The sequence below is a fragment of the Plectropomus leopardus genome, chromosome 1, assembly GCF_008729295.1.
Source record: "Plectropomus leopardus isolate mb chromosome 1, YSFRI_Pleo_2.0, whole genome shotgun sequence".
Lineage (NCBI taxonomy): Eukaryota > Metazoa > Chordata > Actinopteri > Perciformes > Serranidae > Plectropomus > Plectropomus leopardus.
Window position 1 is genome coordinate 10,666,552 of NC_056463.1, and position 13,895 is coordinate 10,680,446.

Below are 13,895 nucleotides of genomic sequence, written 5' to 3' on the forward strand. Positions count from 1 at the left end.
CACCAGGGAGCTGCATGTGCTGATTGCAGTGAGATGAAGAGAGTATGTCAGGAAAAACACACACACAAGTGCTTCGTAGGCTAATCAATATTTGCAACAGAGCATTTCATCATCTCAGCAACAAGTCTGCAGCATGTGTGTCCTGTAACAGAGTGAGGGTGCGCACGCCGTGTTAGAGTCAGCTTTGAATCTGAAGCTGGGTCATATTTATGTTTTATCTCTCTATAAAATGTTCATCTGTATGTATCGCAGGCTGTTTGTTGCAGGTGTCCTTGGATGTTTGGAATGACTCACTATATTCTCATTAACCTCAGTCTTGTTACCTTCCTCCATCAAGATTCAAATCATCTCAAGTACACTGCAGCAGCCCTGACTGCACTTTGTAAAATGGTTTTTTGTAATTCATCAGGAAAACAATCATCTTCACAATAATCTCCATCATCCCTGTAAATCTTTGCACCTCTGCTGAGAGTGAAAAGGGGATGAAGTCATTAAAAATGGATGTAAATAGAAGAATTCTGGAAAATAAATCAAGCTGGATATCCACTGAATCAGGTGATGCCAATTTCGTCTCATACGCCGCCTGTTGCTCTCCTGTTGGTTTGTTTTTAGACAGCCAAGAAATCCTTAAGATGACACATTGTCAGTCTGCTTCTGCTAATAAAGGATAAGTAAGTCACTACTCTGTAGAGACGGCTGTGGTCGACTACTCAGAAAAATACGTCTTTTCTTAACACTTTTCTTGACCTCAATGTAAAATGTCACAAAGTCAAGATGTGAAAAAAAATTGTAAGGATACTGAAAAAGACAACTACGGTGCTTAGAGAAATCCAGCTGCACTTACACTTGGCTCCATATTTGTGCAACGCCGGATCTACATGACAGTTCTTAGGTTCTGGACATGGACTGTTAAAAGTGCATCTTAGATATTTTGCCTAGTGCAGTCTTATCATGATGTTTCAGATTATATTTAAATGTGGACAATCTGAGGAAAATACTATTCATTATCAAGGTTAATGAAAGAATAAACAGGCTGTCAGCCACAAAAGTGAAAAAAGGTCGTCACATCCACCCCTCACCCTCCTGTCCACTCATATTTGCCTACATGAATCCCAATTAGTATGGTTGTATGAAAATAATTGTTACATTTGTGCAAGATGGGCACAATGTTTATTTTCATGAATGGGCAATGATGCACCATTTTAAATCTTATTGCCTCAAAGAACTGTGGGATGGCATGTTGTTAAGGATGATCCAGTGTATACTATTCCAAGTAGGAAAGCACTGAAGCACCTTTCCTTTACTGTTCGAGTTCGACCAGCTCTTATCGTGGCTGCCACTTAAATATTTCCATTTCATTCAGTTAAGCTGGGCTCATGTTTGCCAAAGACTTACCGGTGCAAGCTTTGTACACGAGAAACCTCATTGTATCTTTTGCGTTGAGCCCAAAGGCTCTGAAAGTTGTGGCAGTGCTTTGTTGTACACCTATGAATTTTTGGAACTTGGCACGCACTGCACATGATATGCTTTTCAGTTCAACACAAATGTTTTTTAAGGAATTACGTGCTGAGCAGTTTCACCTGTCCAGTACTTGAATCAACATATTTATAAGTAGGGATGTTATCTATCCATCCATCCATCCATCCCTACAGCTTTTCATTGAGAAACCAGGGGCAGTCAAATGGCCTTAAATCTTTCAAAAGAAATAGCCCACTACAACAGGGAAAGGCTTTTTGCCACAGGGTGCGGAAGAACATGAGATTGCTGCAAAAGTGAAAGGTTGAACTGGAGGATACAAAGCAGTAATAGTTGTTACCTAGAGGTTCAGTTACATTCATAATTCCAGTACACAAATGCAATATAAGGTGATACATCAGTGTTTACTACTGTTGACAGACAGACTATTTTTCCTGTAATGTTCTTCCAGTAACACTCCTTTGACTTCTTGCTTATCCATCGAATATTTTGTTTGCATGTTTGCTGATGTTTTAATGCATATTGCAACAAGCAGCGCATTGAGCATAAAACGCCTCTGTGGATGCTGGTAGCTCATGCACCATCTATGGATGATGAACACCCAAACAGGTGGATCAATGGAGGTGGTAGGTAAAGTTTAAAATGATTATAAAACCATGTATTATCTGTATCAGTGTTACTTTTAAAGTGCAGCTTCCAACAACATCTGTCACATTTGTTAGCACCTACTACAGTGTAGAGTAGCTTCAGGGTGAAAATATGCCCTAATTATCACTTCCTCAAGTAAAGGCCTAATGCTGTTGTTTTCAATCACCATCAGTATCTATCTCTCTATCCATCCCTCCATCCATTTTTACATTTTGATAAATTGTCTCTGATCTACTTCACTGTATAATTTTAGCTGAGTTGTATTTATAGTAAACAAACCAGAATAAGGGTCTGTAGCCATGCTAGCTGCTCTGAGCTAAATGCTGCTGCCCTTTGCAAGTAGACTCTGCAGTAAATAAGTTTGTCTTTTTGCTTTTTATTTTTGTTTTTAGTTACTGGTGTGTTACGTGTGGTGTCATGGATGGAACAAAAGGTTCAGAAACAGCAAAAAGCTGCATGGAGGCCAATGAAAATGTTACAGTGGTTACATTGTATACCTGGTACTTATTCAGTCTCTGTCTCAAATTCAGTGCTGAGTAGATTTTGAACAATGTTCGAGCACTGCTTGGATGCAGACAGATGGTATTTTGTGGCGGCCTGTCATTACATCATGGCAAAGGGGCTCAAATTATTGCATTCACCCAGGTGTTATATTTCCATCACTGCTGATTTAGCCGGAGCCGCTAGATACCTGTGACTACTGCAAACTCATTTGACCAGGGAGTGAAAAGCAACTATAACATTTCCCATTCAATAAAATAGCCAGTCTGTTAGTGGAAGTAAGTAGATTTTTGTCCAGTGGAAAATGGGCTTTAGTTGGACATGTTAGCATGGTGAAATTTGCTAACAAGCACTTTACAAAATGTGGAAGCTTACATCTTACCTGATGAAAACCCCAACCAAGTTATTATAATTCAATCTTAATGCTGCAAAGTCTGCACCACATGACATGTGCCGAGTCATTTGCTACAGATATTGCTACTGGATTTTTTTTGCCATGTGACACAGTTGTTGAGATATTTCACTAAAAACCAAAAAATGTCTTTAAAGTAAATGTATTCAATCATAAGTTTTTTGGCTGTCAAGATCCAGACAGTTTCAGAAGCGTAGTGGAGAAAATGGGGAGAGCTCCAGTATACAGAGTGCATACTGAGCTAATGTGATTCCTCAGGCTCCAAACTGTGGGATACCAGGCATCTGCTAAATAGATCTGTGGTAGCTTTCAATTCAAGTCTACAACTGGGGGGACTGCGGTGTGTGTGTGTGTGTGTGTGTGTGTATGTGTGTGTGTGTGTGTGTGTGTTTTTTTTTAGGAAATATTTTAAAAAGGGAATTGAATAATACTTGTGGTTTCAAACCGTGTCAGCATTGCCTGCTTCTGGCAGAAATATCATCTGTGTGTCGGTCACAGTGCAGTTTCATTATGCAAGTGTCTTTTAAAGTGAGAGTTTTCACACTTTGAGACACTTTTTACTATTTTAAGGTAGAGCACCTTAAAGATGCACATGAAATATGAATATTGCAAATCTACGACATGGAGGTGCTTTTTACTTGGACCTGCGAGGGGCATTACTTTATCATAACAGCTTGCCTTGCAGAATCTGATGCACTTCTTTGAAATATTCAGTCTGTTCTTCCTCTTAAGGAAGTCCACAGTTCTTCATTTGTGGTTTTTTTTGCCTGTCACGTGATGTATATTTTCCGTCTCGTTCCATTTATTTCTATTGCTCCATGACAGATTTGTAGAGGCAGGATGCCAGACAGCTTTTAAAATAACCCAGACGTAAGAGCCTCGCAGCAAAAACTTTAGACTGTCCTGCCTCGCGCTCTGATTGACAATCTGATTGATTACGTGCTGTTTACTGCCCACAAACACAAACACACAAACACACACACACACACACACACACACACACACAGAGACACACAATGTTGTGCTAAAATTCTCAAATGCCAGTAGCCATATTGTCTCTCTGTTTTAGTCCCCTGCTGGATTACTGCTTCATTAAAAAAGAGCCTTGGTTGCCATGGAAACATCTACCAGAAAGGGTAAACTGGCAATGTACTCATCTTTCTACATTGTCGGCACGTTGTCAATGCAAATTGTACCTCCTACAGTTAGTTTTCCATGCTGTGAGACATTTGCTTGTTTTCTCAGAATGTGCGCTTACGTTAACTGATTTTACAGCAACAATCCTCTTAATACTAATCAAATCATAATAATTGATCTAGAAGTGACTCTCTCTCATCAGGCCGGCCCGTCTGAAGAAGCCCAGACAGGAAGGCTCTCTGCCAGGAAAGGCAGTGGATCACAAGGAAACTCTCACTTCATGGCCTTTTCATGCGGCCTGCTTTGCAAAGTCAGCTCATTTGTTTCTCATTGAACATCAGAGGAGAGCGGTGGCGCTCATCATTAGAGGAAGCTCCTCTGCTTCTTCTTCTTTTCCTTCTTTTAGTCCTCATTTTCTGCTTTCAACATGAGCCAGCCTGGAGGTTTCGGTTTGAGGCTACAACGTTTGGTACAGCTGCTACTCTTTACATGCATGCTGTTGTTTCCCTTCTGTTTTTGCCCGTCCATTTAACTGTCAGCACCAGACAGTTTGGGTTTGACCGGGAAAGTCATGGAATTAAAAACATTCCCAAAATGTCCATAAGAAAGATTTACTTAACATTGTTCATTATCAGTGGTGGAAAGTAACTGAAAGTACAAGTGCAATTTAAGAGCAACTGTGCTGTATTTAAATTTTATTCAATTACTCACCTATTACAACTTTATAGTATTAGATGTGTTTTTTTATGTGCTCAACCCACACAGACTTATAAGTAGGGAAGTGCACCAACATTTGTATTAGTGGGTGGAACTCAAGCAGCAACCTCTCAGACTGAAAAATCAAGACAATGCAAAAGTGCCAGAAACTGCTTATCTTCAGATTTCCACTTGAGGCTGTCTCCTAAACTGAGCAAATCCCCACAGACACGCCAACACGTTCTCATCATTCATCATAATCTCATTCTCAGTCATTACATATTGCCGCTTTGCAGTGGACTAAAGTGGACTGCGTCTACAGATTACGCTCTAGGTATCTTTCTGCGTCTGCTACAGAGGTTCCAAGATGCCTTTACTGTGACGTCAACACAAGCACATGGTGGGATTATGCTGCACATGATTATGTTCAAGCAACAACAGCACATGGCAACCCATGGTGGAATGTCAACAAATGCGCATGCAGGCGATGATGGTTAGGTTTATGCAAGAGAGGTTAGGTTTAGGGGAAGGGGCACATGGTAAATTTTAGTAAAAAAAAAAGTCACATTCACACATGAGACAAAACACTGGACTTCCCCATGAAATTCCGTTGTTGTTTGTGGTTCCTCCTGCCCGTCCTATAGGTGCTCTCACTTCTTATATTACATCATTACTACAAAAACACAAGCATATAGTGGGATTACACTGCACCTGGCAACCAACACCAGGATGTCAACAAATGCACATGCTGGCACCGATGGTTAGGCGATATTAGGCAAAAGGAAGCCAACAATGGATTTCCACATTAAATTCAGGGGTTTGTTGGACCCATCCACTCCAACAAATCTGCTACAAGACAAGTTTCAATTCCTTCAACCCTTACAGAACAGGCATATGACCCCACATCCTAATACTTTCTGTTTCTGTTTCACGCTTCCTCTATTATACTTTTACTCCGCTACATCTATTTAATGATTACAGTTACTAGTTACTGGACTAAGAAACTAATTTTATTGGTGTCGTAATGGCTAAAAAGCATCTTTGAGTTTCTTGAAAAGTACTCTATAAATAAAATGTATTATTATAATAATTAGCATTATTATTATTATTATTATTATTAGTAGTAGTAGTAGTAGCAGTAGTAGCAGTAGTAGTGATATTTTACAACCCAAATTAAATACAATGTGCTGTCTTGGTAAACTGGTGCCTCTAAATTGCCTCTAGGTATGATTGTCAGTTTGAATGGTTGCCTATATTCGTGCCAGCCCTGTGACATCAGATTGTGACCTCAAGAGTGCACCCTGCCTCCAGCCCAATGTGAGCTGAAAGGGCTCCTGACCCTTGTGACCCTGCAAGCGATGGATGGATTTTACTACCCAGCGGTATAAAATGAACTTAACATTAATTTCACCCTCACCAGCTACATTAAATTACTGCTATCAATTTATCAGTAATAGTAAACGTATACTATAGATTATATCATGCTACTCTAAAATGGGCCATTCTGCATAATAACTACTACTTCTGATTTAATCATACTTATGTACCAAATTAAGTAAGACTCTGAAAGCAGGACTTTTACTTGTAATGGAGTACTTTTTTGCTTTGCAGGACTGGATATGAATTCTTTTTTCACCAGTGGTCGTTGTGCCCTATTAGTGTGGCGTGGTTGGTTTGTCCTATCATGCAAGGACCCAGTGGATTTGACAGTAGCTTGTAGTTACACAAGCAAAAGTACTTATAAACTTAATGCCCTCACATCACAAGGGCACATTTTATGGAGATGCTGATGCCAGTTATTATGTCAGAAACTGAATTGCAGAGGCTTAGCCAACACTCAACAGCTCATTTGCAAAGTCCACAAGGACTAAAGTGTGCTCAAGAATAATATTCTGTTTTAATTTCATACATGAGTTCTTGTAACTTTTGATTAAAAGAAAATTGAAGTACTTTTCAAAGCAAACCAAGATTCTGTATCTTATGTATATGCTTCTCTGTCTCAGGGATATAGCACCATATCAGAAGTACACAGCTTCAATACTAGAATCAAAGGAGCTCAGCTTGTTTTTGAGTACTGTGATATCATTTTTGACACTGCAATATTGCAGAGGAGAGAATGTGCAAACACGCAAATGCACACAGTGACGAAGATAAGTGAGCCTCGGGCAGTGGGCAGGCAGACTAAAGCCATCTGGTGCCCAGTGTTCATGCTGAGCAACAGTCAGCTCCACACCTGGGAGATGGTGTCGCCTGCAACTGTTGTTGGACCACCGACTGCACGCCCACCTGCCCCCTCACTTCTGAATCTGAGCAATATGTTGTCTCACAGACTGCAGATAAATGGTTATTCATTTCATACATCTGAATTCATACAGTATTTACCTAAATGATTCTATTTGTCTCTTTGTTTAGCTGTATGAAAGATGTAATGAGAGTTCTAGCGAAAGTTATAACCTTTACTAAGTGCCTTGCTGCTTTACGTGGATGCAGAAACTGGTGTATCTTCTTCTACAATAAACATCACTCTGCATGGTTGTTGAATTTGTAAACTGGTGAGTCAACAAAGAATCTGTTGTTGTTTGATTCTGACTCCAAAACCTGACATTGATTACTAAAAATCAGTTACAGCTGTGCTGGAAATACCTACAGACAGTGCCTGTGCATTCTTTCTGTAAGTTTGTTTTCTTCCTTTAGAGTAGTGTGTCTGACCACCCAATGAGTGTAAATCCAATATTTTTCTCTCATTTAAGTCTCCTACAACTCCTGAGGGAAATATCTGTTCTTTAGCTACTAAATGCTCCACTATGTTCTCCTGCTAGTCCCTAAATGTGTCTGTTGTTTGGCATACAATCAGTATATATTATTTTTATCAGTATTCTGTCCTTAAAACAGCTGCCTGCTGCTGGAAAACAGCTAAGTAAGACCAAAACAACACACTGAAAGGCACAAAAATGCCCCATAGAGCTGAGAGGAAATGCAGTCAGATAATAATTTAAGTCTCTTGCAGCAGCGGTTTTACATGTTCATCATGAACACTTTACAATGGCAAGAATATATGTAAATTGTGCCATATTGTTACCTTTTTTTTGTACATTTTATATACAGCAAGTTCACCTAAGTTTACTCTCAGGGTCCAACAAACACAGGAAACTAGTGTTTGTGTACCATGCGAAACTAAAAGTCAATGTTTAGTTATTTCGTCAAGAGTCGCTAGTGACGTGAGTCAACTCTTGTCACTAATGACAATCATGATCTTTTCTTAACTCTAATGAAGTAGTTTTCATGCCTTAACCTTATCGTCAACCCCTCCTTTGTCATGCAAGTTGACTCACATGACATACCACCAACCGATGGATGGATTACTGAATGGGCCCACCAGTCGCAGGCCCAAGGGCCAAAAAGTGTCAGCTCTTCCCTCTGGTTTTCATGTGCAAAATGTCACTCAAATTACTGTAACACATACCAATGAGGAAGAGACTAAAAATGACCACAAACAAATGCAAAGGATCTACAAAGAGACAAAACAACCTCAAAGAGACAAAAAATAGAAAAGGTGTATAACGGCTACAAAAAGGTACAAGACAGCAACATAAACTAGGCAAAACAAGAAAGTCTGTGAATTACGGTGTTGGGGTCGTTTGCATATATGTACCCAGGCACCTATTGTCACATAATCTGCCCATGAACAGACCCCTTCCGCAACAAGATACAGTGCGAGGGCCGCACCTGTCATCATTATAACAATGCTGGATCTTCCACCTAATCCTTAAAATATGACGAGTAGGCATTAGATCATGTCATGTAAGGGCGCCCAGGAGCTCACCTGGTAGAGCCGGCACCACATGTACAAAGGCTATGTCCTTGTCGCAACGGCTGCTGATTTGATTCCACCCTCTGACCTTAACTGCATGTCATCCCCTCTCTCTCTCCCCCTTTCACACTGAATCTGTCCTGTTTTTAATAAAAGCCAAAAAGCCCCAAAAAATAATCTTTAAAAAAACATGTCATCTGGCCAATGTCTTCCATTCTTAAGGCTTCTCAGGGACACATAAACAGAATATAATTCTAGTTATTTATATTTGTAGCCGAAGACACTGAAAACACTCATTAGTGGGGCACTCAAGGACACACTGACACTGAGCTGGCATTCATGAGCTGAGTGATCAGAAGATCAGCAGAGAAAATGCTGTAAATTTTGTATGCGTTTGCTTTGAAAAGGCTGCTGTTTGTCGACTGACTGTGAAATATTGCATGTTGTATCTATCAAAAACAGATAACAAGTAAATGGAAAATAGTAAATTCCTGTAAGAAAAGGCAATCTTAAAATAGAGTATGCTTTGGATGGAAATCTTTGCAAATGGACATAAGATTGGGTGGATGTTTCTTCTAAATCATCGTCTTATACAACTCAAAAACTACTTTCCTTTGACCCAAACATTTCAGATCTACCTGATGATTCTTGTAAAAAGTAAAACAGTTACCTGGCCTGACTTTATGTGACTGCCACAGACAGTAAGTGACTGATTTTATAACAGCCAGTAACAAGGGGTCATGGGATTTTTACTGCTGGAGATGAATTTCAAGTTGCCATGAATGAGTCTCTCCCATAGCTCTGCTAAAACACAGGCAGCACTCTTACCCAGAGACAGAGAGAGGGAGGGAGAGAGGAAGAGAGAGAGAGGAAGAGACGGCACTTACAGCATACAGAAAGAGGTAGAGAAAGAGTTTGAGTGGAGAAAGCGTGAAGAGGCTGAGTGTGACAGCACCGAATGAGAGGAGAAGGAGGAGGGACTAAGTGGCAGGGACAAGGGAGGGAGAAACGGAGAGGGGGACGGACCGTGAGTGAGCGAGGGGAGGGAGCATCAGACACAGGGAAAGTAGATGAGAGGGAGAAGGGAAAACTGAGGGAGTCAGGAGAAGAGAGGAGAGCAAAAGGAAAAAGGAGAGCAAAAAAGAAAAAGGAGGACAGCTCAGCAAATCAGCCCAGTAGCATTCCTCTCACAGCTGCAGTGATCCAGGCTGGGAGGGGAAGTTTAGCGTACCAGGAGGAGAAATAAAAACGAGAAATTGCATTTTTAGATTTTTCTCTGGGTGAAGAAATCATAAGTGTCCCTGGAGAGGAAAGGGAACAAGAAGAAAGAGGAATCAGAGAGCTTCTGCAGCCTCCGAGTGTCCTGCAGGAGAAGATGGATTCAGACTCCGGAGAGCAGAGTGACGGAGACCTGTCCCCAGGTAAGCCTCATTGAGACCATTACTGCAACTGCAACATCAGTTACTGACACGTTGTAGTAGTAGACTTTAAGTACACACATACCATCGTCTAATAAATTAGTTTATTTAGTGGGTCAGGGAGTTTTTCAGCATTTTCTTTGGCCCCTGGACCTTCACCATGCTCATATTTTGTCACTGGGGCTGTACCTTCATTAGCTCTATACCATTTCCCTCACACTGCAGTCACCCTTACACAGATCATCACTTTGCCTACACATCTAAATACTTCTATAATGCCTCCAAATCCAAGAATTACACAACTTTTAAGAGTCCACTATCTGTAGCTCGTTCCTGAGATGCATTAGAGTCAATGCTGTGATGCACGTACACTCTGATGCTGGTGACTGGCAGAGCCTCACTGAGTGCGCGAATGAAAGCCGGCTCAGTCACCACCAGGAACAGGCAAGCTCTGACACGTGCAGCCAGTTTGTTCATCAACACATCCAGCTATGAAGAGAGCACAGCCTCCCCGAAAACCTCCTCTTCTTCCTCTCTTCTGGTCCGTATCACACTCATTGGGAGAATGAAAAAGTTAAGATTAACTGGAAGTTGTTTTATGCTGTCAGAGTACAGGGAAGCAAAGCAAAAATGTATTTATCCGTGAAGTTTAGAGTCTCTCATTGGATATTACCCAGCATTCCAAGCGAGTGGGCGATTTTATTGAACTGTGATCCAGTGCAGAATTCAAGCCAGGAGATGAAACAGCCTTCTGGAGATAAGTTTGAGTTCAAAGATCGTGAATCAAATGTGTCTCCAGGAGGGTTTTATAACACGGCGCAGCATGCTAGAACAGTCAAATACCTTGGCAACTGTTGGCTTTTCTACATACTCCCTGTAAAGCTGCAGTTTGACGCTTTATATGACTTTATCCTCTCTATGAGAGCTGTGGGTTCCCCTAAAATTATCTTCCATACACATGTATGGACTGTCCCTGGGTACTATTTATCTAGTCTGTTATGGCCATCAAATTACAGACAACTTATGAGGGCATGTTGTTGCCCCTGTTGGCGACCTTGTAACAATCAGAATCAGGTTCAGAGGCAGTTTAATGCCAAGTAAGTTTGCACATACAAGGACTTAGTAAACAGTGGAAAAGTAGAAAGACATAATATAGAATAATACAAAAAAACCACAATAGAATATAAAAAACGTAAGAGTTTGTAAATAGGTCTTTTTAAAGTGTACACTTGTCCAGGAATGTGCCAATTATTGTCCGGGGGATGTAGAAGGTCACAGTATCAGTGCAATGGTGATGATGGTGCGGCTGTTTGCCTCTTAATTTGATGGTGTATTTGCTTTGTATGTTAATGATGCTCTGTTGAACTCAGACCATCTGTCTGTCCATCTGGCTCACTGTCTGTCTGTCTGTCTGTCTGTCTGTTTGTCCATTTGCAAAAAGAGAGAGGAACCTTAAAAAAATACTTCACCCACAAAATGATTATTTGTATATCAATTGCTTAGTCTTTGTTACATTTCACTTGTGATTTAAACTTTGTTATTTTTTGGCAACGAAGAATCCAAAAGGGACGAAGTTCTCGGATTGAAGTCATTGGGGTCCACGTTTAACAACAGCAACACTGTGTCAAACACAATGTTGTGTTCTCAAACTCTCACAAATTGTGCAGTTTAATCCAGGTTTCATTTATCCAGTCATATGCTCAGTATTTCCCAGACACAGGCATTTTCGCTATAATCTGACTACCAAAAACACTACAAGTAGCAAGCTTACCCGACATGCTACTCCTCTGTGTGTTTCTTTTTAAGCAGAATTATTTTAAATGCTAAGGTTTCAGTGAAAATGCACGTGTTTGGGAAGTACTGCGCATACGACTGGATAGATGAGATTTGGATTATAATGCATGAGCTCTGTGACATGAAGATGTTTTGATGTGGTTTTGCTGTTGTTAAATGAGGACCCCTATGACTTTAATTCAACAAGAATTTTCTCTGTTTTTGGATTTGTGCGGTGAGTAATTGATATACAAAAAAATATTTTTTTTGGTAAACTTTTCCTTTAACATGAGAGCCATAAAGTTTTAGATACATCATCAGTAAGTGATGACATGTCTGTATCACCTGCTGATTTTATGCAGACTGTTAGAGGTAAAAAAAAACACCAGCCAGGACTCTTATATGAGATGGAGGCTTTTAGACATTTCACTTTCATGTGAAGTGATGTACAATGTTTTCCAGAGACTCAGCCAGAGGTAAATCATGGAGCCATTTTTCATTTTACTACAGATGCCGTGATCTGCTAAAGCTTCCAGCAATGTATAGTGGAACAGTCGTTGTAATGTAAGAGGATTTAAATCTTGTAGGCTTGTCTTTTTTTGGCAGAAAAACAATGTTAGACATGTTAAGAAGGAAGAGTGAGAGCAAAAGTAGAATGACATTTCTCCCAGTCGAGTGCCTGACTCATACTCAAAATGCACCGTGCTTTGTGGCTGTGCAGCGGTCTCTTCTCCTCAGTGGAAAAAAAACTGGTATGGCTCACTTTATAAGGTCAAATGTCCCAACAAAACCTGAGCAAATATATTTTGAAAACAGGCATATTTTGAAAGTGATGGTGTACACAAACATGACCCTCCTGCATGCGTGGATGAGGGATGCATCATTGATCTGCACTTTTAATACGTATTTTGACACAAAACCTCAGTAGTGTAAATATTGAGGTATTTGGTTTCAGGTGTGTTTGACCCTTCAGACTTCTCCTCTGCCCTTGAGCTGTTGGTGGCTGTTGTTAGAGAGTGCGACTGACATCTTAAGAGTCCCATGTTTCCTTAAATTCCTCCTCAGACACTGTCGTTATTAGCAATTAGTAAAGTTTGGTACATTCCTGGGTAAATACTTGTGGTTCAAACCAACTTTCCCTCATCCTATCTTGTATTTTTCTTCAGTTCTACACTTCCCACAATGCCTCAGAGAACATGCCTGACCTTGGTTCATTCAGCCACAGGTTATGCTGCCTCCAAGTGAAACTCGTGAAGCTGTTTTCAACATGGGAAAACACAAAATGTTTGCCATTAAAGTGGTTTAACATTGCTGCTTGTTGACTGAATTATATCGATAGATAACTTTGTTAAAGAGTCAGTTCACACCAAAATAAATATATATATATATATCAGTTTTTCCTCTCACTTGTAGTACTATCCATCAGTCTAGACTGTTTCTTTCCAGAAATCATGACCCAGTTACTCAAGATAATCCACAGACAGTCCGCAGTTTCATGTAGGAACTATTTTCTTTTATATAGAACTACACCCACCAACCGTATCACTGCAGAGAGGTAAACTTGGATCTACTCATAGATGACAGGCATGTGCTCCCCCTCAGCTGAGCTGTACCTTTAGTCAGCTAAGTGGTGCTAGGTGAGCAGCAAATGCATGCATCCTTTTGTGTAGTGATACGGTTATAGAAGGAAAATAGTTTCTCCATGAAACTGCTCACAACAAGGTCTCTGGATTATCATGAGTGACCAGGTGATGATTTCTGGAAAAAGGCATTGTTGTTGAATAATTAAATGTTTTATATAATTTGATACTTTGAGCTCCATTAGAAAGTAGAAAAGATGATAATTTTAACACTCAACAATCTTTGGTGTGAGCATCTCACAACAAACGTAAATAGCACACAGGTAAGAGGAAAATATTTCTTAAAAACCTTTAGTGGAAACTGCTTTGGTGGTATACACATTAAAACTGTCATGATTTTGTGTGAAAACTATAGATACTAAAAGTGATATGCATTTTTTATG

The 13,895-nt window shown here is 40.2% G+C and overlaps 1 protein-coding gene across 1 annotated transcript in view; it reads left to right on the forward strand.

Annotated features, from left to right (window-relative positions):
- Positions 1–9,757: 9,757 nt before the first annotated feature.
- Positions 9,758–13,895, forward strand: part of tnfaip8l3 (tumor necrosis factor, alpha-induced protein 8-like 3) — a 30,997-nt gene continuing 26,859 nt past the window's right edge. The window contains exon 1 of the mRNA XM_042492216.1: positions 9,758–10,102. Within this exon, the coding sequence (XP_042348150.1) occupies positions 10,057–10,102 (46 nt within the window). The 5' untranslated portion in view covers positions 9,758–10,056. The remainder of the gene's footprint in view (positions 10,103–13,895) is intronic.